Consider the following 24,667-nt stretch of genomic DNA (forward strand, 5'->3'; position numbering starts at 1 on the left):
TTGGTATTGACTGGGGCGTGCAGCTGGACGTGACCTTCCACCACCTGTCCCCTCTGCTCCCCACCCCAGGGCTCTGTTCTAAGGAAGATCAGCAGGGTCCAGGGGCGGCCCAGGCTGCGAGCAGCCTGGTGAATCAGACAGCTGCGGGGTGGCCACAAACAGAGCGACCACACTGCACTGACTCCCTGCAGGCCCCTATCCCAGCAGCAGCTGGGGTCTCAGGCCAAAGAGGGGCTGACCCCGAGCTCAAGTGCAGAAGCCAAACTGGTGCTTGCAAGGGAGCGGGCAAAGCCTTCCATCTGCAGGGGGTGGTAGAATGAAGGCCCCTGGGGAAATGCGGCCGCCTGACATTTTGCTCTCCGGTCCACCTACTCGCTCTGCCTTCTAGCTGAGCTTTTCCCTCCTGAAGGCATCCATGGGAAAATGAATTCTATAAAGCAGTAAGGAAAAGACAAACATTTAATAGAAAAAAGGTTAAAAAACATGAAAGAGAATTTCCCAAAAAAAGAAATACAAGTGGCCAGTAAGCATGGGGGAATAAAAGCTCAATCTCACTAGTAACAGAAGAAATGCTAGTTACAACAAAACACCCTTTTCAGCTTATCAGGTGAAGAAAAGTTTGAAAACATGGTCCTAAGCTGTGAGCATGTTTGAGGATGTGAGGAAACCTACACCCTGCCGCTGAGGTGAATGTTGGCACAGTCTTTCTGGAGGACAGTTAATACAGTTTTGCACAAGTGCTTTCTTCTTACCAGCCCTGTGACCCAGCAAGTTTCCTTTTAGGAATTTATCCCAACATTGTGGAAAGTTTTAGCTACAAAGATATTCATTCAACTATCTTTGTTGAAGCAGTAAAAATTCAGTGATAAGATTATTCAATCTTATCTCCATGAGAAGATGCAGTGGTTAGATTATTCACTCTTATCTCCATAAGACTGAATACTGTCTAACGAAAATGTTGTAAAAGAATAGTCAATGAGGCATAACGTTTGCAGTGTACTGTGAAACGTGAAAAGCAGTTTACAAAGCAGTGTATAGAAGATGATTACAATTTTTAAAAGGAAGAAATAGGTATGTACAGAAAAAAAGGCTGGAAGAGACCTACGCCCCAGTGTTGTTAACCGTTACTTCTGACGATGATAGTGCTAATTAATTTCTTTCTTTTTACTTGTCACATTCTCCACATTTTTATCACCAGCTTGTATAATTTTGGCAGCAAGGAACGACAACAAAATCCCATAAAAGTTTATTTTTAAAAGAAGAGAGAAGCATCTGGGTCTCATCATTTCTAATTCTCCAGAGTAAGGAGTAGGAGAAGGCCCCACAAAAGAAGCAAAAAATCCAGGAGCACTTTTCTAGAAAAACTTTAGGAGTTGAACACTGGCCATTCCCACAGAATCTAAGAAGATGGGTGGATATGCAAATCCAGAGATGAAGATTTCTTTTTAAAAATTGCAGGAACCCATATACTTTTCATTTCTTTCTGAAACATGAATAGATCATCTGGACACTGCTGTAACTCTCATGTGAGGGGGAATCTGGGGGGGGTGTTAGGCAGATGCCGGACTGTGAAGGTGCTAGAGACAGTACAGTACAGGGGTGAAGGACAGAGCCCAGGTCAGCCTGCTGCGCTCTGCAGATCCTGACTTGCCACTTACCATCTGTGCAACTTTAGGCAATTTGCTAAACCTCTCTGTGCCTCGTTTGCCTCCTGAGAAGAATAATGGTGTTTATTAAGTGAATTAATATAGTAATAGGTTTGTTCCCTTTTATACCATTTCCAAAGATTTGTTTCCCTATTATAGCATTTCTAAAGATTTGGATTTTCTAGTTATTCTTTTATGGTTTGTGTATAGCTTAATTCTAACATGTAGTCAGGCAACATGTGCTGTGTGGTTACACTGAATGTGGTGAGACTTGCTTCATGACTCAAATTAGGGTCCATATGGGTAAATCTAGCATGTGGACTTGAAGTGACTCTGTCTTCTGTAGTTGGGTACAGTTGGTAGACTCACGTCAATGAGGTCACGTTTGTTAATCATGTCATTCACATCTTCAGTGCAAGAATTTTTTGTCTGCTGCTTCTGTCAGTTACTGACCAAAGCTAGGGGTGTAGAATCTCCCACTATGATTACAGATTTTTCGTTTTTCCTGTTAGATCTGTCAATATTTACACATATTGAGTCGATGTATACAAACTGAGAAGACATATTTTCCTGATGGATTGACTCGCATCATCGTCAACTGTCCGTTTTTGTCTCCAGTAATGTTTCTTATCTAAAGTTGACTTTATCTGACTTTGTATTTGGTTACTATGTGTGCATGGTATATCTTTTTCCTTCCTTTTGCTTTAAACCTCTGTGTCTGCTGGAAGAAATATAAAACAGTATTGTTTTGTTAAAACCTTTCTGACAATCTTTGTCTTTTCCTTAGAGTATTTATTTCATTTGGTGTAGTTATTGATATAATCGGGTTTAAATCCACCGTCTTACTATTTTTTCTGTTTGTGACAACTGTTGTATTACCTTTTCTCTGCTTTATTGCTTTAATTTTGGATTAATTAGTATAATTCCGTCATTTCCCCCACCTCTCTGTATTAAGCTATTTATTCTACTCACCTTATGGTGATTACCATAAAGATTACAACATGCCTCTATTAAACTTGCTAAAGTCTGATGCAAAATAGTACTCTTACCACTTCCACACAATGCAAGAACCTTGAAACACTTTCATTTAACCCCCTCTTGCCTTTTGTGCTGTTGTTGCTATGTTTTTGTTTGTTTGTTTTATTGGGGAATATTGGGGAACAGTGTGTCATTCCCAGGGCCCATCAGCTCCAAGTCTTCTTTCAATCTAGTTGTGGAGGGCGCAGCTCAGCTCCAAGTCCAGTTGCCATTTTCAAGTTATAATTGCAGGGGGCACAGCCCACCATCCCATGCAGGGATCGAGCCAGCAACCTTGTTGTTGAGAGCTCGCACTATAACCAACTGAGCCTTCCCGCCACCCCTTTTATTTTTTGTTTTGTTGTTGTTGCTACTTTTAATGATACATATATTTTAAACCCCAAAAGCCATTCTTATTGTTTTACAAGATTGATCTGCATTTAGATTTATCTACTCATACATAGCTGCCCCTTCTGTACTCTTCATCCCTCCTGTACCTCCATACTATCCTGTAGGATTAGTTTTCCTTTGGCCTGAAGAATTTCCTTTAGTATTTCCATCTTGTGGATTCTGTGGATTCTCTGATAACAAATTCTCTCCACTTTTGTTTGTCTCAAATGTCCTTATTTTACCTTTATTCTCACCAGCAGGTACCGAATTCCCGATTAATTCTTATTTTTTTCATCCCTTTGAAAATGCCATGCTTTTATCCTCTTCATTTCCTTGTTTTTTGTTGAGAGTCCATCTGTTGGTCTTATTGTTGCTCCTTTGAAGGTAATGCCCATTTTATACTATGGCTGCTTTTAAGATTTTCTATGTGTCTTGGATATTCTGCAGCTGGATTTTGATGTGCCTGGGTGTAGTTTTCTATATAAACTATACAGCTTGAGTTGGTATCTTTCATCAATTTTGTATAATTCTTGGCCATTATCTCTTCAAATATTTCTTCCATACATTCTCTTTCCTTTCCCCTGAAATTCCAATTATGTAGATGTTAGAGCTTTCTAATATGTAAAACATAACTCTGTGCCCTAACTTCTAGAGTGTAGCCCGTTAGCGGCTCCCATCTGAAAGCCTGGGGTTAACAGGGCACTTCCTTCTTGGCAGGCTCTGAACCCCAGTTTTTGTCTCCTCAGTCCTGGGAGGCTACTGAAAGCTTTGCTTAAGTCTGTTGTCTTGGAACTGGCGAGTGCCATGAGGAGAAAAGCAGACACAGATGTTAGGTTCACCTCGCTCTCTGGATTCTTGGCTCATGAGTCCTTGCTGCCTCGATAGCTTTCCAGTGTCTTTAGATATATGCTTTTAGTATTTATCTCCCTTTGCCAGGTGTTCTTGGCAGGAAGGTTTATCTAATACAAGCTAGTCTGCATGACCAGAGACATGTGGTACTGTGTGGAAATGACAAAGGGATGGCTTGTGCCCCTGGGGCTGAGGGTCTGGTAGAGCCTGACATGACAACAGTGTAAAGCACATGCAAAACACTACCTTTAAGGGAATGAGACAAGACATTCGTTATTCTGACGAGGAAGGTAGGAGGTCTCCTTGAAGAATGGGAAGGATTGTGACATATGCTATTTGGAAGGAAGGGAAGAAGTGGGAATGGAGGCATACTGCTCTATGTATGTGGAAAAACTTAAACCAAGTATAGGCTGTATGATGGGACAGGTCACGTGTGAAGGGCTAGACTGAAGGCAGGGAGAGAAGTCATTGGAACTGAAGCTAGGAAATCAATATATGTGCCAAGTTGAAAGGTGTCTATGTCCCAGGTGGAATGTGGACATTTTGACACGTGGTGGTGGATCGTTGAAGTTTTGATCGCTTGGGAGTGACTAGTTCCGGCTTTGCCTGCACTGACTGAAACCTCCAGTGAAGTCCTTAGCCCTGGCTGGTTCCTAATTTTCTCCCCTGTAGAATAAGAATCGTAATCTCTGCCTCCTCCACCCACCCACATGTGGAGGTCCTAGTGAGGTGCTGATAAGCTTGTGCATGCGAATGTGCTTTGATAGGAACGCAGTTTGGTCAGGATAGAGGAGGGGATGACAACTGCTCTTCAGAGCCAGTTATTGGTTTGCCAGGCTGTGGCCCGAAGGGGGCTATTTCAGGAATCCCCCATCTTTCTGGTCTTGTTTGTGCATCCCAGGGGGAGGATGGCTGGACTTTTAGTGAAACCAGAGAGACTTCCAAAGTCCTCTGTCCTGGCTGTTCCCCGAGCACTGTCATTCCTGCCCCAGCACCCACCCTGGGGGAGACTGGACTCTGATCATCCTGACAGTCGTGAAACTGCCTTTTCTAGTTTAGATTGTTCCTCCTGGGCAGCTCTAGGCAGCTGTCCAGTCCTTCCTTGGTGGTGATGGGCCATGAATAAGGTCATGAATGCGGAACACGGTCAAACAAACCCTCTGTACCTTGTCAAAATAAAATGAATTATGCCCCCCTTTAGCTTCCACCTACTTGTCCTGGTTTTACCTTTGGGGGCCCCATATCCCAAGTCTGTTTCCTTTTCCATGAAATACCCTTGTAGTCGCTTTAAGATAATCTTTCTCTCTCTCTGAATTATGGAAAGACCAAGGCACATAAGCTAAATATTTACTTCTTGTTATATGACTTCATTCTGGAATTCTTCGAGGCAGGCTCCATCCGGGTATGGTGACTATGATCTTGAGAATTAAAACAAAAAATTGTATCAAATGCTCCTGTAGTGCTTATTATGTGCCATTCATTCAATCTTCATAATTCTATGAGCTAGATACGATTATTAACCTGATTTTGCAGATAGGAAACTAAAGCACAGAGAAGTTAAGTATTTTGCTCAAGGTCGCACAGCTACTAAGTGCCAGAATGAGGATTCAAACTCAGATGATCTGGCTCCAGAGTCCGTGCTCTTCCCTACTCTGCTGTGCAGCCCGCCTTTGCCCGACCACAAGCCACTCAGCCTCTCTTCTGTTTGCCAAAAAGCTTTATGCCTCCCCTCTGTGCAAAGAGCACGTTGCTCTCAGTCCATGCGCCCCTCAGGGACAGAAACTATGAAAAAGGATGGGATTGTCACGAGCACCAGAACATTCTTGGGTTCCCTAAAGGTGAGGGACGTGCCTGAGGGCTGCCCTCTGAGGCTGCCACAGTTCAACTAAGGACGGGCCTCGTGTATGAGTTGTTTAAAGGAGCTGACCACTGATCTCTTCATTCTGCATCCTCAGCTGTCTTGGGGTCCAGCACATAAGACGTAATGAGATCAGGGGTGTGGGTGGGCAGCGTGCTGGTGTGTGTCTAAAGACCTGGAGCCTGAAAGCAGAGCCCCGGGAGGGTTCAGATATGCAGAGAGAACAGCAGCCCTTGACCAAGTAGAGACAGAGACTCTAAGCCGCCTGGTATTATTCTCAGCGCCTGGAAAAGGCCGCTTCCATCCAGGTCAGCTCATGTCTAGAGGGAAGGAAGATACCTTACATGGGAGTACCGAGCAGTTCACACAGGACCCCTTCAGTGTAGTACCCTCCAGCTCCACATTTCACCAGAGGATCAGATGCTGGAACCAAATCACCTTCTCATTCAAGAAACGGGTCTTGGAACCTATAATATTCACTCTGGAGAAGCCAGAGAAGAAGTTGTGTCCTCAAGAAGTTTGTGTCCTATTTGGGGACATGACAGTGTCTGGGAAGGGTGAGAAGACTGTTTAGATAATAAGCCTGCCTTGGAAGCAGAGAACCCTGGAGGCCGCTTCAGTAGAAATGTTGTCTGAAGGAGGTGGGATGTGAGCTGGGCCTTGGAGAATGAGAAGATGTAAGTGGTGGGGAGAAAGAGAAAGAGGGTGCTGGATGCCTTCTGCTTGCCCTTTCGATCTGCTGCCCTCCTTCTTCACCATCCCCTGTGCCAGGATGCCAACGGGCTTGGGTTTACCAAATAGGCGGCACCAGAAGGAGATTAGAGGACTGGAGGAGAGTGAGGTCATTTATTTATCACCCCGTCTCTTGCTGTGGGTTGGCTCTGAGACCCTTCCCTGAAACCACAGCTCCAAACAGGCAGCCATGAAGCCTGGAGGTGGTAACAGCTCTCCTCAATGGCCAGCCTGGGGTATTTTGTTATCTCTGCTCATGTCTCTGTAGATAGTCTTTTAAACCATTCTCCTCTAATTAGCGTGCTCTGTTTCCTGCCAGAAACCACAGTGAAAAAAAAAGCATTTCTGAGATAGGGGAAGGTGGGTGGGCAAAAGAGGTGGGAGTGTATAGAGCTGTCTGGCTGCAACGGAAGTTGGGAGAAGGGATGAGGTTGGAGCCTAGAATGTGATGGGTTTTCCATACTGAGCAAAGGAGTAGGAAGTTGCTGGACGTTCTGTAGCTAGCTGTAACCTCCCTCTCTCGTCTCTTCCAGGAGACTCCCACCTTTGGCTCCTCACCGCCCCGTGCCCCCTCCATCGGGTCCTCCAGCCAGAGGACAGGCATGGCGAGGCCGGCAGGCTCCTGCCTGTGCTGCTGTTTGGCTGTGTTCGCCTTCCTCCCCTCGCTGAGCCTGGCGCAGTATGAGAGCTGGCCCCACTACCCCGAGTACTTCCAGCAGCCCGCTCCCGAATACCACCGGCCTCAGGTGCCCTCCGACGTGGCCAAGATCCAGGTGCGCCTGGCGGGGCAGAAGAGGAAGCACAGCGAGGGGCGCGTGGAGGTGTACTACAACGGCCAGTGGGGCACCGTGTGCGACGACGACTTCTCCATCCACGCCGCCCACGTCGTCTGCCGGGAGCTGGGCTACGTGGAGGCCAAGTCCTGGACCGCCAGCTCCTCCTATGGCAAAGGGGAAGGTAAAACGCTCTGTGCTTTGGAACCAGCGCTCGTGTCCCCTGCAAACCCTGGGAACAGGCTTCTGTGCGGTTAACTGGGGAAAAGAAGCTGCACTTGTCAAGTAGGAATTCCTGATAATACTCCATCAGGACAACCTCCTGCGTCTGTGCAGGAAGGTGGCAGGAAGGGTGCTGGGGAGGGGTACAGTGACCAACCACCTGCTTTGCCGGGACTCGCCCACGCAGAGTCTGGCATCCTGGGAAACACCTTGTCCCGGGCAGAGCAGACTGGCTGGTGATCCGAGGCAGGGATTGAAGTCAGTCTGAGCTCATCTGCCCCAGTGCGTGTCCTTCCTGGGGCCGTATCAGCCAGGGGAGCTGCTGCCTGGCTTCCCATCGCCCTTCCAGGGAGTACCTTTTCCTCTTTCTCACAAAGGCTGCCCACAGGTTAGCGTTCCCTGACTCTCCCCACCCTCCTGCCCACATACAGTTCACACTTTTAACACTCGCATGCTGTTTTGGGCTTGGCCGTGACAGGAACAGAGTTACTTTGGGTTTTTCACTTTGGTTGGCCTATTCTTTTCTCCCTGGTTAAAGGCAATCAATATATATTTTTTAAAAATTCTGTTTTTTGACAAGAGCTTTGAGGGAGAGCAGGTGTAATTCTATGCTTTAGAGGAAGTCACTCGTCTTCTTTGGCCTGGAAGTTGGGCTCTTAAGAACTCTTGAAACTCGCATAGTCTATGATCCTAAGTGGGAAAATAGATAAGGATGAAAAGCATGATTTTTTAAAAAACAAAATAGGAGCTGAAAATGCCCCTCCCTGGGTTGGTAAAGCAAAGGCCGCTCCTCCATCTGAGTGAGGGCTGTTGGATGAAAGCAGAGGTGCCCAAATCTCTTGCTGGACTCCTGGAGTCATGCCACACTGACAGCATAAGAATCCCCTGCGGGGAGTAACCCAGGATATTCTGGGTCAGGGTCTGGGCTGGAATGTAGGACTCTGTGACTTTTGGATGCCTTCCAAGTTGATTGTATATGTAGCCAGTTTGGGGATTCATTGTTGTGGCCCCTTCCAACCCTGGCTTTCTGTTATTCTAGAAATTCTAGGAGAAAGGAAATCCCATCTCGACATGTCTCACCTCCATAAAATTGAATATGTCCTGTTGCAGTAACCGCACTTAGAGTAAAATGTTCTCTGATGCTGACTCTGGGTTCCTTAGCAGGGACAAGAGTAAAAGCAGCAAAGACAAGTTAGCAAATTCTGAGCTTTTCAACCCATTTCTTGTCTTCTTTACAAAAGCTCTAGACACTTCTTCATACTCACATATCTCCTTTTATTCTGCTAGCTGAGTAATCCAGCAGTACCATTAAATTTATGTTTTCTATTGCAGTCTTTCAAAGATTATTTTATAACACGTACTTTCCGGTGAGTGTGAGGTTGTTCTACTGGCAACTTTATTTTATTTTTACCCAAACTTAAAATTAACCTATCGTCAGACATGATGGGTGTGGTTTTTCCCATGTTCCCCTGCCCAGGAGCAGGCATGGATTAACCTGGCTCAGACTTTGCCATCCAAGGATGAGGAAGAAAGAAAAGTTAAAGGGAGTACAGGACCATGCAAGGAAGCAATTAAAATCTGGGCCCATGGAAAGTACTGCGTGGACAAGTTGACTGTGGAAAGTTGACTGTGGAAAGCCAGGATCATGGATTGTGGGTCTCTGCTGAGATTGCAATACTAGAAGGGGTATGCTAGAAAGATGGGGTGGGGGACATGGTTGCAGGGCAGCAGCGTTGAAATGGAGGTGGGGGGGTGATTATTGGTAATGACAATATCTAAACTATGGGATAGTAGCAGACATAGGGTGGAGGAAAGTCATTGGAGACAGGAGATGGAGTGACTAAGAGGCCGAGAGTCCTGGAAGGCTCATCTGTGTGGATGTTGAAACCAACCAGGCTTAGGAAAGAAGTATCAAGGAGAGGAAGGGAGCAATGGATGCTAAAATCCTTTTACCTGTCATGTCTCCAGGACGTGAAGGATTCTGCTGTCTATATAAAGTATTACTTGGTATACATCATAAGAGACCTTTTAAATGTACATGTATTTGAATTTCATCAGTTTAGGATTTTTAGCACTGAGTGCATGCTCGGAACTCAGTAAATATTAGTTGATTGATTCATTTTGATTTGGGAGACTATTAGAAGAGTTGGCGAACACTACTTGGCATAGTGACTAGAGAATGTGAATGTGCTCTCATGGGGCTTAACCAGCGAGGTGGCTCTGTGGATGAGCTGGGAATGCCACCATTGCATCCATCAGAGGCCACTCCTGCAGGAATGCTCACTGTCACCGACTTCTTTCAAGTTCAGGATGTAGTAAATGAAGCCAGAGAGAGCACCCACACTGCCTGGGTTTTCCAGGCTCACCTGGGAATAGTTCTTTTCTCCCAAAACATCTCTGAGCTCAGGGAAATCATGGGCCCTTTTAGAGGGTCCTAAAGGGGACAGCTGCCCCACTTCTCAGCCTCTGTATGGGTCTCACAGCAACCTGAACCTACGATGGTGGCTTTCCTTTGCCTGTCTTCAGATCTGAGATCAGATCTGGTGCCCAATGCACCCCCTTTCCCTGCCATTCTTTAGATCAGAGTGACAAAGCAAGCAAATGACCAAGTGTGGCCCCAAAGATTCTAACTTGAATAATTCTAACAGTGAACAATTTTCATTACAGAGTTGAGGGGAACATAAAGGCATTCAAGTGGAAAGTCATTTCTGATCTTTATCTTCCAACTTGTCTGTTCCTTTGTTTATTCTTCTCCTTTTCTCAGGAGCATTTCTTAGAGTAAATGAGTGGAAAGAGTACAATGAAGTCTTGCTTCTGATTGACTGGCATTTTGTGTCCAAAGTTTTAGCCTCATATGTGTCCCGAGTGCCACTTTCTGTGCAGCTCTGGGATAGCATGCATTGCGCTGTGCCTAGAATCAACCTGTCTTCCCACAGGCAGAACCAGAAGCTGGCTGCTTTGGAATTAGAACAGTCTAGTCGACAAGCATTAAACATACAGGAAAAAAAGTTGTCATGAATCAGGTCTTATGAGTATACCATGCATGGTGATGCTATCTTGGTGTGTGGACAAAACCCCAAAAAACAGTTTCCAGGCTCTCGGCCTCACATAGAAAGGTGCTGGCTCGGGTAGTAAATGGCCATCAACTGTGATCAGATGCCAGCAGCTGTGGCTAGTTGGCCGTCAGCTGTAACCCGTAGGCCATTGGCCACTAATATAACGGCTGTGGCTACGCTAGCAGAGAAAAGGAATGGGGGCTAGCGAGAAGATGGTGGCTGGCAAGCGCGGACTGCTGTTAGGCAGATTATGTAGATCCTGCTTCCTGTGTCTCCAGCCCAGCCGCCAGCGAGAATATATTGGTTTGACTCCCCTACTTATGGTTCCGTGGGTGTTCCTTTTTGGCCTTACCGTGTCCTGCGTTCTTGGGTGGGGAGTGGGAGCTGAGACCCTGCACGACAAATGGCGCAGCGAGCAGGGTCCCCTGCGTGACACATGGCGTAGTCGGCAGGATACGGTGCTGGCCAAAGCTTTCCGCAGGGCAGTGGAGCAGTTTGTGCGTATGAAAGCTCAGTCTGAGGAAGACCAGGAGGAGCAGCTGCCGGAGAGCTTGATTCCCGTGGAGGGGTGGAAAGACGTGGATGGTTCCCCAATCAGCAGAGGCCGGAGAAAGTGGAGAAAGCAAAGGTTGTTGCTGCCCTGTGGGCTGGGAAGTGCTTGCTGAGGCAGCCCGGATGCAGGACTTTTAGTCCCAGGAGGAAACGCTTGCTGAGAATTCCGTGGGAGATGAGGGTGAGTTCAAGGTCATCCCTCACCCCCAGGACAGCCCTGGCGAATGACTATGGACTATGAGGAATTGCCTTCCATCCCTAATTTAATGGACGCTTGACTGTTTGGGAACATACCATCATGTAGTGGGACTGGTTTGATGTTTGCTTTTGTGTCTTGACTGGCCGCCATTGATAATATGTAAGCACCTTGATGTGAGCCGCTGTTGTTCCAGCACAGTACCCCGAGAGGCCCAGAGAGAGAGTGGCAGTGCCCTGAGAGCCCTGGCTGAGTCCAGGAAGTCTGGCTGTGTCTAGAGAGAGTGGCAGTGCCCTGAGAGCCCTGGCTGTGTCCAGGAAGTCTGGCTGTGTCCAGAGAGAGTGGCAGTGCCCTGAGGCCCTGGCTGTGTCCAGGAAGTCTGGCTGTGTCCAGAGAGAGTGGCAGTGCCCTGAGGCCCTGGCTGTGTCCAGGAAGTCTGGCTGTGTCCAGAGAGAGTGGCAGTGCCCTGAGAAACTCTGGCTGTGCCCGGGGAGACAGGTGGTACCCTAAGAAGCCCAGGAAGTCTGGCTGTGACCAGAAGTACTGTGGTGGTGCCCTGAGAAAAGCTGACTGTGCCCGGGGAAACAGGTGGTACCCTAAGAAGCCCAGGATGTCTGGCTGTGCCCAGAAGTACTGGGGTGGTGCCCTGAGAAACCCTGGCTGTGCCCGGGGAGACTGGTGGTACCTTAAGAAGCCCAGGAAGTCTGGCTGTGCCCAGAAGTACTGGTGGTGCCCTGAGAAACCCTGGCTGTGCCCAGAGAGCCTGGCTGTGTCCAGGATATTGCATTCACCTCCAGGCTCCTTGCACAGGACCCCTCGCAGAAGACGCTTGTCGCGTAGATTGTGAGGCGAGACCCTGTAGGGGTGGAGTGTGTGGACAAAACCCCAAAAAACAGTTTCCAGGCTCTCGGCCTCACATAGAAAGGTGCTGGCTCGGGTAGTAAATGGCCATCAACTGTGATCAGATGCCAGCAGCTGTGGCTAGTTGGCCGTCAGCTGTAACCCGTAGGCCATTGGCCACTAATATAACGGCTGTGGCTACGCTAGCAGAGAAAAGGAATGGGGGCTAGCGAGAAGATGGTGGCTGGCAAGCGCGGACTGCTGTTAGGCAGATTATGTAGATCCTGCTTCCTGTGTCTCCAGCCCAGCCGCCAGCGAGAATATATTGGTTTGACTCCCCTACTTATGGTTCCGTGGGTGTTCCTTTTTGGCCTTACCGTGTCCTGCGTTCTTGGGTGGGGAGTGGGAGCTGAGACCCTGCACGACAAATGGCGCAGCGAGCAGGGTCCCCTGCGTGACACTTGGGCTGAGTAGAAATTTATATTTTCACCATCAAAGAAAAAATAACTGGTGAGAATAGGCAGGGGGTAGGATGACTGGGGTGGAATTGAAGCTCCTTAGGAAAGCAGCTTTTCAGGATAAGTTAGTTCCCATGAGCACTCCGGGGTCTAACTGCAAATGTTCCTTATGAAAAGTTTAGCAGGCCCTGGAGTATGTTTTGCAGCTCTTCACACGGCCTTTAGCCATGCGCTCTCTGGTTCCCCACCCCCTTAGCGACGGTGGTTTCTGTCATTGCAGATGGAATAAGGAGACTGCTCCTTTCACCACCTTTTCCTTTATCAGCTTTACTACAGAATGTCCCAAGGAAGAGGCCCTGCATCAAACATGGAGGGTCTTTTCCATCTCTGGTACTTAGCAAGACAAACATTGATTTGTTGTTGAAACAGCAATCGGTTAGGGAGCAGACGTTTCAGTGGAGCTTGATGGCTTGGAAATCAGGCCAAATTGAGAAACCGGTTGCAAAACCTCAGCCCAGATGTTTTCAATAAGCTCTTTGTTCCCCTGAATGCATTGGAGACGTTCTGGTTTGAACCCTGACCAGCCACCCGTCACAGCAGACGTGTTTTAGCCGGGCCTCGAAGTCAGGAGACTGGCCCTGTGTCCTCTCTGACCTCGAAGAGCCTCAGGTTCTTCTTGTTTTTCTCATCTCTACAATGGGAGTGTTTTTATCTGCTCCTCCCTTGCCTCACGAAAACAACAGTATTCATTGTTTTTCTGACTTATTGTGAGAAGGATGGAGAAAGGGAGGTTGAACATGTTCTAGGCACACAGATTATCTCATTGAATATCCATGGCAACCTGCTTGTTGGGTATCATTGTTTTTGCTTTAGAAATGGGGAACAGGCTTGGTGAAGTAGTTGACCAAGTCAAATGGTACCCAAGCCTGAGAGAATTTGAACCCAGGTGATCTGACTCCATTATACTATAGAGTTCTACGTGGAGCCATGAGAAAAATGACAGGTTTGATTTTGCTTCCTGTCGTGCGGGGTGTCCGGCGGGGTCTCTGCTCCCGCTCCCCACATAAGAACGCAGGACATGGTGAGGCCAAAAAGGAACACCCACGGAGCCATAGGTAGGGAAATCATACCACTATTGTCTCACTGGAGGCTGGGTTTACACGACGTGCGACCTGCTGTCCACTTTGCTGCCAACCGACCAACTCTCCTCGACTCTCCTTCACTCTCCTTCAGTCTCCTCCTTCATTCTCCTCGGCTCCCCTCCGTAGCTGCGGCAGTTATATCAGTGACCAATGGCGTAATGGCTACAGCTGATGGCCAACCAGCCACAGCTGACGGCCATCCACTGTCCGAGCCAGCACCTCTCCACATGAGGCCGAGAGCCTGGAAACTGCTTTCTGGGGCTCTGTCCCCACACTTCCCTTTCATTTTGTAGTGGCACTTATAAAAATCACTATTTGAAAACCCTCTAGCATTTAAAAAAATTTTATTTTTAATTATGGCAAAATACACATAACGTAAGATATGCCATCGCAACCATTTTTCCATGTACAGTTCAGTAGTGTTGGTACATTCACATTGTTGTGCAAACAGTATCCAGAATGTTTTTCATCTTGCAAAACTGAAACTCTACATCTGTTAAACAACAATTCCCCATTCCCTCTCCCCCAGCACCGGCAACTGCCGTTCTACTTTCTGTCTCTATGAATTTTGACTATTCTAGGTACCCCCTAGAAGTGGAATCTTGTGGTATTTGTCTTTTTGTGACTTGCTTACTTCACTTAGCATAATGAACTCAAGATTCATCCATGTAACAACATGTGTTAAAATTTCCTTTTTTTTAAAGGCTGAATAATATTCCAATATATGTGTATACCATAATTTATCAATGGACATTTGGGTTGCTTTCATCTGTTGGCTACTGTGAATAATGGTGTAATGCACACGAGTGTGCAGATATCTCTTTGAGACCCCGCTTTCAATTCTTTTAGGTGTATATCCAGAAGTGGGAATTGCGGGGCCATATAGTAATTCCATTTTTAATTTCTTAAGGAAGGAATGCCTGTTTCCCATCGGGGCTGCACCATGTTGCATTCCTGCCAACGGTGCACAAGGGTTCCCACTTCTCCACCCCTTCACCAACACTTCACAAGCGTTCTCATTTCTCCACTTTTTCGCCAACACTTGTTATTTTCTGTTTTTTTTTTGATAGTAGCCATCCTAATGGGTGGAAGGGGGTGTCTTATTGTGATTAACCTTCTAGTGCTTTGCACACTAAATTCTCTACTTAGTGCAAATCAGATAAAGGCACAGGAGGTGAGCAGAATTCCACAGGGCCTCCCAGAGAGATTGCCCATCCAGCTGCACCCCAGCCCTGCCTTCACCTGACTTCTGAAACTTGAGGAGACCTCTCTGTGGGTTAGTCTCTGAATCAGTGGATGGGAAACATCAGGAAGTGACAAGAGCACTGAATGGACTGGGGTGTTGGGCTCAGGGGGTGGCCTTGCAGAGTGGGGTGCCCTCTCTGAGCCAGAGCTCTGCATCTGTGTGAAGTAGGAATATCAATGCCTTTTCATCCTCTTCCCTGAGGTCTGAGGAAGTCAGGGGAGGTATACATGTGAAAATGCCTTAAAAGCTTTAAACACTCAGTTGCAGGATAGCTCAGATTTTCCCAGAAAGGCCATAGTTCAGTCTCTGCTGCAGGTGGAAGGTAAGTCTGACTTGTGTCATAGTCAGTATAACTAAAATCACATCTACTTCTTCATCGTCATCATCATCATCATCATCATAGTTACTGTTTTTGAGTAAGTATGGGCCAATAATAAACTGGGCAAGTGCCATGTTTTGTCTCTAGTCTGCACACAGCCCTGGAATTCATCATTATTATCCCCACTTTATGGATGAGAAAAAGGTGCTTTGACCAAGGTCACAGAGCTGAGTGGCTGAGCCAATTCACCCCCAGCTTAGTATCCAAAGTCCCTGCTCTTTCCCCTATAACCACATGACGTCCGGGCTCAACTCTGATTTCTACCCGAATCGTGTTCCATCTAACACATCCCTCCGGCAAGGGAATCCAGATGGTCTAGAACTATATGCAATATTTTAACATACTAAAAATCAATTGATGACCACATACAGTTGCCAAAATTAGAGGGAAAATTCTCTATGTGCGACGTTGGTGCCCACAAAGACTCAAACCTACTTTGACGTAGTGCTTGGTTTCCCTCTTCTCTGCTTCCTTCAGGCCCCATCTGGCTGGACAATATCTACTGCACCGGGAAAGAGCCAACCCTCGCAGCCTGCTCCTCCAATGGCTGGGGTGTCACTGACTGCAAGCACACAGAAGATGTGGGTGTGGTGTGCAGTGACAAAAGGATTCCTGGGTTCAAATTCGACAATTCATTGATCAACCACATAGAGGCAAGTCATGTGCTCTTGATGACTCCTTCAAGTGACTGTTTCCTCCTTCCATGTCACTCTCTTTTCATCTACTGATTCCAAGAAGTATGTGTGATCACTGAGAAGGGAGGCCCGAGGCAATTGGATTTGGTGCGGGGGCCGTTGGGGGAGGATTTCTGGAGAAGGGGATGCAATGCCATCAATGGGGAAAAGGCATTCCAGACACAGAGAACAGCTTGGGCCAAGGCACAGAGGAATGGAGGTGTGGACTGGGGATAAGTTGGCCAGTGCTGCTCATGTGTGAATCTGGGAGTAGTGTAAAATGAAGCTAGAAAGGTGAGCATGAAAGACCTTTTGTGCTATGTTCAGGAGTTTACCCTTTGGACGAGGAAAGTGTATTAGTTATCAATTGCTGCATAACAAATTACCCCCCAGATTTTGCAGCTTCAAACAGCAAATTTTTATTATCTCACATAGTTTGTGAGGGTCAGGAATCCAGGAGTGGTTTAGGTAGTTGATCCAGTCTCTCATGAGGTTGCAGTCAGGCTATCAACTGGGGTCGGGAGATGGCCTCCCAAGTTGACTCATGCGGTTGTTGGCAGGCTTTAGTTTCTTTCTGACTGTCAGCTGGCACCCTCTGATCCTCTCCACACATCCTCTCTATAGATTGCCTGAATGTCTTTAAGAGATGGCAGTTGTCTTGCTTCAAAGAGAGAGGGAGCAAAACATGGAAGCCACAGTCTTTCATAACCTAATCTTGGAAGTGATATTCCGTCATTTCCACTGAAATCTATTAGTCACACAGATTAACCATGTATAGTGTGGGAGGAGATTACCCAAGGGAATGAATGCAGAAGGTGGAGATCACTGGGTACCCTTTCGGAGGCTGGCTACCACAGGACAGTTGTTCCCAAATCTAGCTGGGGATCAGAATTACTTTACAAATGCAGATACTGGGGTCTCACCTTAGCTTACTGAATCAGAATCTCGCACTGTGGGAACAGGTTACTTCTAGCTCTCCCAGAGGATTCTAATGTTGCTGCCTGACCCAAGTCAGCATTTGGGAATGGCAAAAGTCTTCTGACCCTTCTACATTTATGGCTAAATTTCAGATTTTCCAACAGATTCTCCACTTAAAGAACAAAATTAGCAAATATTTATTGCACTACTTTTACATTCAAGGAATGTGGGCTTAGGGCTGGAGAAGTAGGCAGCCAAGACTCCTTTCTCAAGGAATATATTGGGGTCACCCCAAGGGGCTGTGGGAGCTGCCCTGAGTCCAGGCTAAGGAGTCTTCATTGTGCTTTAACCTTCAGCTTACCCCAGACTAATGCTGAAGAAAGGTGATTCTTGAAATTGCCCTGTTTGGGTTCCAGAGGAAGTTCTACCCAGATTGTGGTCTTTACATTTTTCCTCTCATGACTCACACTATCCTGCTCTTTTCTCATATGTTCCTAGAGCATTCTAGGAACTTGTCCAAACCTGTATTATAGCATGGAAAAGGATCTCCAGCCTTCTCTCAGCTGGCAGGAGACCATTTCTAGCCGACATTCTTCAAATGTTGCTATTTTATTAGAAATAACTAGAAGTGATTGTTATAGAGTTGATGTACTTTGTTTAGTATTCTAGTTACCGTTGATAACTTTGCTTTACCATAAAGTTTATGATTTGGAGTGTAGACTTTTGCAACTCAGTTTCACACTTTCCGTTTCCTCTCTTTATAAGCTCATACAGAATAATTAGCACCCATTTGTATGTATCTCATCTTTCCAGTGAGGGCAGGGGCTATATCTAATTCACCATTGTATCCAACAGAAATAATGTTAGGACTTAATGGGAACAATATGTCTAACTCCCAAGTTTTCTTCTTCCCAGGAATTCAAACCAAAGATCATTATCCCCTTAGATGAAGAATCACCCAGGACAAAATATCAAACTAAACAGTGATGACAAGCACACAGAAGCAAATCTTTCCTTTATAGCATTGCCCTGCCTTCTAGAATAATGAGTTATTTATAACATCTTTAATGGGCCTCTGTTTGGCCTAGGATCCTTGGATAATCCACTTGGATTGTCAAGTGAAGATTCAGGCTTCTGGGCCTAAAAAAGTCATTCTTTTCAATCAAAAGAACGTGGGCCAAAATGTCAGTGGGTTTGCCACTAGGAAAAACTGATTCTTGGAAAGGATTCTGTGAGTATCACTTGAACAGAGAAGTTTTATTGAATACCTCTATGTGGAGTTCTGATGCTGAGTATTTGGAGGGCAAATAAGATGGGTCATATGAAAAGCAGAACCTTCATTGGGTAGAATAGACTGAGGGAGGACTGAAAAAAATCTGTTGGAGAATACTTTCTTATTCTGGAGGGGCTGGAGTCCACGGTAGGAAAGTTTGGTCCCTATCTTTCTTCTGGACATTTGTTGGGTGTCTGCTGCATACAGATATGGTCTGGGATACCATTAGGGGAAGAAAATATGGCCCTTGTCCTTCAGTCCTTATAACCTGAGAAGACGAGATGCATGTCTTGGGGAAAGCTAGAATGTCATTCCAAGGCAAGAAGCCTACATCCTAAATGAATTTACAGCAACCCAGAGAGGACTAGCTGGGGGGACATCTGGGTGGAAAGGCTGGACGACTTCCACAACCTTCCATCCTCTGCATTTTCCTAGAAGGCTTCCCTCTTACTGTCGGAAAAATCAGACTGATTACTATGAATGAACCAGACTGGGTGGCGGCTTTCTCGTCCCACCACAGACACTGAGGAAACTTTCAACTGATGAGCAGTCCCCTATAACCTCTTCCCTTTGGTATTGGATGAAAGTAGGTCATGAGAGGGCCTAGCTCTCAGAGTGTCTGAGGAGAGCCTTTGAGAATTGTCAGAGGAGTCTTCCATCCAGGGCTTTGTGGCTAAAGCCCGTGCTTACTGGCAGCGCTGGCCTGACAGGCGGTGAGTTGCTCAGACCACCTACAGCGGATTTTTGTGGGATGCTGAAACGTTTCTCTGAAATACTTCATGTAATAGCCTGTGTTAGTGGCTGAAGTCATGAAGTCATTCCTCTTGGCTAAAGAAATGTCCCCTATTAAAGGTTGTGAACAAGAGGCCAAGAAGTAGGTTTGGTGGACATGCCGTTAGGTGGAGTTACAGTGTACTGACTAATGGTACCCAGGAGAACTGCCGAGTAGTCCGTGTGAGAACAGTAAGTGGGCTCTACTCCCACTTCCCCATCGCGTATCAGAAATTCGCATGGAGATTAAAATAAGCACTGATCAAATTCATAGGAGACACAAAGCGGGAAGGTATTGCTGGAATATAACATTAGGGAATGAGATTCAGAAAAACCTCAGTAGGTTGAAATCATAGGCCCCAACTGTAACATATTAGGGACCATTGTAATGTCCTATATCAAGGTCCATGTGGGGAAAAATCATCCACAGAGCGAAAGCTAGAGAGAGTGACTGAAAGGGTTGATTATGTTTTTTAAAAATCCCTGAAGGGGATTGGTTGGCTGAAAGCTCAGTATAAGCCAAAGGTATGATGTGGCTGCTGAAAAAAAATGAATATAAACTGATACACTGATAGAAGTTATTTTCCTAAACTCTTTCCTTTTGGGACCAAGAACTGAGTGCAGGATTCAGTTCTGGGGCCATTTCTCAACTAGTTCACCCAGAGAAAGGACTAACAGGAAAGGGTCAGATCGGGAAACCATGTCATGAGGAAATGAAGATATTGGGTCAAGAAAAGAGTTATGGGGGGAGACATGTCTGTTTTCTTCAAATGTTTGTGTCTGTTTTCTTCAAATATTTGAAGTGCTACCATGGAGATGATGTTTATGATTTGTTTTAAATCCCAGAATTAAGATGGATGAGAAGGTAATGGGATGTAGACTTCAGCTCAACATGAAAATTCTGTAACACTGAGGGTTGCCCCTTTGCAGTGGATACCCTTTTGCCCTATTAGCGGTGAATTCCTTGTCACTGGAGTAGTTCAACCAGGAATAGGATGGCCTCCAACCAGGAAAATTGCAGCCAGATTCTTGCATTGGGAAGGAAGCAGGATGAGGTGATTACTAAGTTCTAAGATCACTTGTTACTCTGCGTTTATGAAAATATACGCAACCCACGCGGAGGACAGCCACAGCTGGTTGTTGGCAGGGTCCACCATTGTGTGAATCAGCGTTATACATCAGAGAGAGAGAGAGAGAGAGAGAGAGAGAGAGAGAAGGGATGCCAGCTGTGTGCTCCATTCTCTCCCTGCCTCTTCTCTGACCCCTCCCAACCTTGGCCTTGAAAGTAGGAGCAAACTTCTTGCCCTCACTGTCCACAGCCAAGTGTGAAAGCTAAAGCTCTCCCTCCACTTTCCCCCATTCAGGGCCCATAGATTCAAAAATGGCGAAGAGAGAAATGTGGTCAAAGTGAAGCGTCAGTTAATGATGTCTCCATGTCTTGAGACCCCAGGTGTAAATGAATGTGATGCAGACACCCGTCTCTTCCCACCCCTACTCCGCAGAGGTGTGGTGGGCTGTATAACATCGATCCTCACTCACCCCTGGAAACTGGGGACAGATCACAGAGCTTTAGAGATGACACTCACAGGTGTGAGCCTTCTCAGGAGCACACTGGAATTCCCCAAGCAGAGCGTGGAAGAAAACTGTGCATCAGTCTAGACCAAGTTCATCCCACTCTGGGATGCCAGAGGCATGAGTCACTTAGCCCTGGGGCCTGGCTGACGGAATATCACTGCTGAGCTAACTGTGCTTCCAGTGGCTCCTGCATCCTGTTTGGGGGTACCCTCAGGGGCTCCTGGACACTTCATAAGCATACCTTTCTCATGTGAATGACCCCACCACAGGACAGGTCACAGGTTTGGACCTCGAGCTACCTGGTGGGCCAGCAGCTAGTGCAATGGGCAAGTCTGGTTTTTTTTGTTTTTTTGAGATGAGCAGGTTGAATTCAAGTGCCTTCCATCTATGACGGTCTGCAATCCAGAGTGGCAATGTTTTCTCCATCAGAATGACACAGCATGTACTCATCTTTTACAAGGCAGTTTAAATATTCTGTAGGGGGGAAAAATCAGACGATTTCTGTAAAAGTGCTTGCAAACTGTAGAGGTATTCCTACCACTGATTTACCAGTCTGGGTTCATTTCACCGAGAGAAGTAACCAAGCGGAGTGTCAGTTCTCCCATTTCCGATACAGGCTGTACTGTCACAGGTTGTACTGTGTATTCTAAGGTTTAGACCCCAGAGTTGAAGGCAGGACACCTGAGTTCCACAGATCCCAGTGGAGCCTGAGACTTGCGGCTGTATGTGCAAAGTGACTGACCCTTCTGGGGTCTCTGGAGACCTTACTGTAAAATAGCATTTTTTGTAAGGCCAAGGAGTCTCAAACCTTGAAGGCCCAAAATCGTAATAAGAGATAAGGAGGAGCAAAAAAATAAATAAATAAAATGGGAAATACTTTTGGTTCCAAGTGAACAGATCTTTTTAAACCCAGAAAACAGAGCCCCAAACAAACCTCCCAGGATTTCAGAGGCTCTTAAATCAAGAGGCTTTGTTTCCTGTCTGTGGCGGGTAGACAAGTTGGAAAAAGCATCAGATAAGGAGAAATTACAAATCCAGATGCCCTTCTGTGCAAACCTCTGGACACTGGCTGTTTTGCACATTGCTAAGTCATGTGCTCATGGCACGGCTCGTGGCTGGGGCCATGTGTGGTTACATCAGGGAACATTCAGGTTTTTTCCTTTTCTCCACTTCCCCACCACACCTTCTTTTCAACCCACTTTTTAAAAATTCTTTTGAAAAAGCAATTAGGTGACCAGAACTGATTGGGAATCCCTAGGCTGTGAGATTTAGGTGTGGCCTATCCCCCAGTAGCCCCCGGGGCCTCAGGTTTTCCTTTGTGACAGCAGGCAGCCCAGGAGGTCTGGAGAGGCCAACAGGACTGGAGGGGACGAGAACAGAACTGGAAGAATCTGGTACCCCTGCTCTCCACTCGTTCATTTCCTTCTGGAAGGGCACTGAGACCTGAAAAAGTTCTTTCTTCTCTTAACCACAGGGTTGAGGCTGTTGCGAATTTTTAAAATTCCAGGAGTCCAGGTTTTTATTAGTCACAGTCAGCTGCCAAATGCTTCAAGATTTTCCTCTGGCAGCAGCAGCCTTATCTCACCAGCATCTGGGGGCTCCCGGGGATGGAGGCCCAGAGCCGAAAAGGGAGTGATTAACTCTAGAAAGGCCCCAGCATCTCCCAGCCAGGACTTTTGTCCCCCCACCAGAGAGGAGGTGCGGCTTTCCTTAACCTGGGTGGTTAAGGAAAGAAAGGGAGGCTGTGTTCATCTCTGTGCAGTTTAGAAGGTGGTGGTCCCTCCAGGCCTAAATATAGACCCATGTCCCCCCATGTCCATAGGATAGCTGGACGTCCTTCCTCTGTTGGCAGAACAAGAAATGGTTGCAAGTGGGCAGTTTGTGCCAGACTCTTCAGCAAGGGAGTACAGTTACCCTGGAAGCCCATAGCTCTGAATCCCCAGTCCTGCCCAACTGCCCAGCTGTCCTGGGAGTTTGGGCAAGAGGATGGATGAGATCCTATCCAGTGCTAATATCCCGTGACTCTATTTATCAAGGGCCTCTGGGTGGTCATGCTTGCCAGCCATCACAATGGACACCAGAGAAATAGTTCTAAGGTGATCTGTTTGACAAACTAAAAATAGGTCATAGCATCTGAAAAGCAAAAGGGAACTTATGTGGCTAACACAACAAAATGTTTGAGATTGTGCCCATCCTGGCAAATCTGGGAACCTGATTCATGCCTGGGCTTTGCACACACAGCCCTTTGAAAAGCGTAAATACCATTGTATTGATAATGGTGAGATGAGCTAAATGAATAAATAACGGTACTTGCAAGAGGAGATAAATGAATGGACTTTAGGTACTCAAACTTGGAACAATGTGGGGTGGACAGTAAGTTGTATGGCAGTTTGGAAAGGGAGAGGTTAATGGAGAGAGATCAGTGTAAGGGGTGCTGTATGGAAGGAGCAGGGGCTTGAGGTGGGCCAGAAAAAGCCTCTCTCTGCCCTGGTTGGGGGGATCCATTCTATAGAGCGGTCTGCTGATGTGACTAGGGCGGGCTGGTGATCTCCAGTCTGGCTCTGCAATGGGCCCCAGTGGTTCATTTGAGTCATCTCCGCCATGCTGGAGGGCTGTTGCTAAGGCAGCGGGAGCTGTATCCGTTCATTTAGTTGTTCAATACATGTTAATTGAGCACCAGACCCTATGTTAGGCCCTGGGAATAAGGGGTTAATGAAATGAATGGATAGTCTTGTCCTACTAGAGCTTGCTGTCTAATAGTGGAGAGAGATGATTTCCCAGATCATTACTTTGTTACCATGGTGATGATTGCTTTGAAGAGAAGCATCAGGTACCCCACCTGGGAGTGTGGTGGATCACTGGGCCTGGCCCAGGACTTACCTGGTCTGTCAGCACCTCTGCTGGGTCCTAGGGCCTGGTTGCTGGAGCAGGTGTCCTGCCAGCTTCCTGCAGACAGCAGGGCTTGCCTGTTCTCCAAAGAATCAGCCTCTGTTGCCTACCCCAGTGCTTTCAAGTTGGAAAATGAAATAGTATTCGATTTTCCAGCAGCGCTGCAAAGTTCTTGATTTATAGGAGGAGGGCCCAGACAGACTGTGGCTTTTTCCTCTGGTAGCTTAGCATGACCTCAGCTCTCCACTCCACCCTCACCCCGTCCCCTCCACCTCGCTCGGTCTCCCTCACAGAGCTTAGGAACAGACATTGCCACAATGTCTGCCCTCTCCCGTTTCACCCACCAGACCCAGTCACAAGCCACTGGCTGGAGAATGTTACAGGCAGCTTCTTATGCTATGAATTCCTGATTTGATCATCAACAGGGATAATTACAGTGTACTCTGTTTCCCCGACAATAAAACCTAGTTGGACAATCAGCTGTAATGTGTCTTTTGGAGCAAAAATTAATGTAAGACCTGATATTATATTATATATTATATATTATGTATTATGTATTATATATTATATATTATATATTATATATTATATATTATATATTATATATGATATACTATATACTATATATTATATATTTTTATATTTTATATTAATTATATTAATTATATTATTATATTATATTATACCCAGTATTATATTATAGTAAAATAAGACCAGGTTCTTTTTTTAATTTATTTATTGGGGTAACAATTATTAATGAAATTACATAATTTCAGTTGTACAATTTTGTATTACATCATCTATAAATCCCATTGTGTGTTCACCACCCAGAGTCAGTTCTCCTTCCATCACCATATATTTGATCTCCCTTACCCTCATCTCCCTCCCCCCCACCCCCCTTACCCTGTGGTAACCACTAAACTATTGTCTGTAAGACCAGGTTCTTATATTAATTTTTGTTCCAAAAGACACATTAGAGCTGATTGTCTGGCTAGGTCTTATTTTCGGGGAAACACGGTAGCTAGACTCTTCTAATACAATATGCCTCACACACTTTGCAGATAATACCCACTTAGCTAAACCATCTAAACATGTGCTGAGGATCAGATCAGCTTTCAGTGCACTAGCTTTACTTGCAATCAGATTTCAAGGGGAAAAGGAAGGGTGTTAAGTATCTCAGATGACAAGAACGCAGGGCTAAAGGGCAGACA

At 46.3% G+C, this 24,667-nt stretch overlaps 1 protein-coding gene across 3 annotated transcripts in view; it reads left to right on the forward strand.

The window, feature by feature from the left end:
* LOXL2 (lysyl oxidase like 2) overlaps positions 1–24,667 on the forward strand; it is a gene marked incomplete at its 5' end in the record, with an annotated part of 95,268 nt that overhangs the window by 20,790 nt on the left and 49,811 nt on the right. For 2 of the 3 annotated variants that reach the window (XM_081076972.1, XM_081076970.1), the window contains 2 exons: positions 7,026–7,449; positions 15,834–16,009. In XM_081076972.1, coding sequence (XP_080933098.1) covers positions 7,095–7,449; positions 15,834–16,009 — 531 coding nt within the window. Of the gene's footprint in view, positions 1–7,025; positions 7,450–15,833; positions 16,010–24,667 lie in introns of those variants that run through there. The other variant, XM_081076971.1, reaches the window with a different exon arrangement.

Source organism: Rhinolophus hipposideros (genome assembly GCF_964194185.1).
Source record: "Rhinolophus hipposideros genome assembly, chromosome: 16".
NCBI classification, from domain to species: Eukaryota; Metazoa; Chordata; class Mammalia; order Chiroptera; family Rhinolophidae; genus Rhinolophus; species Rhinolophus hipposideros.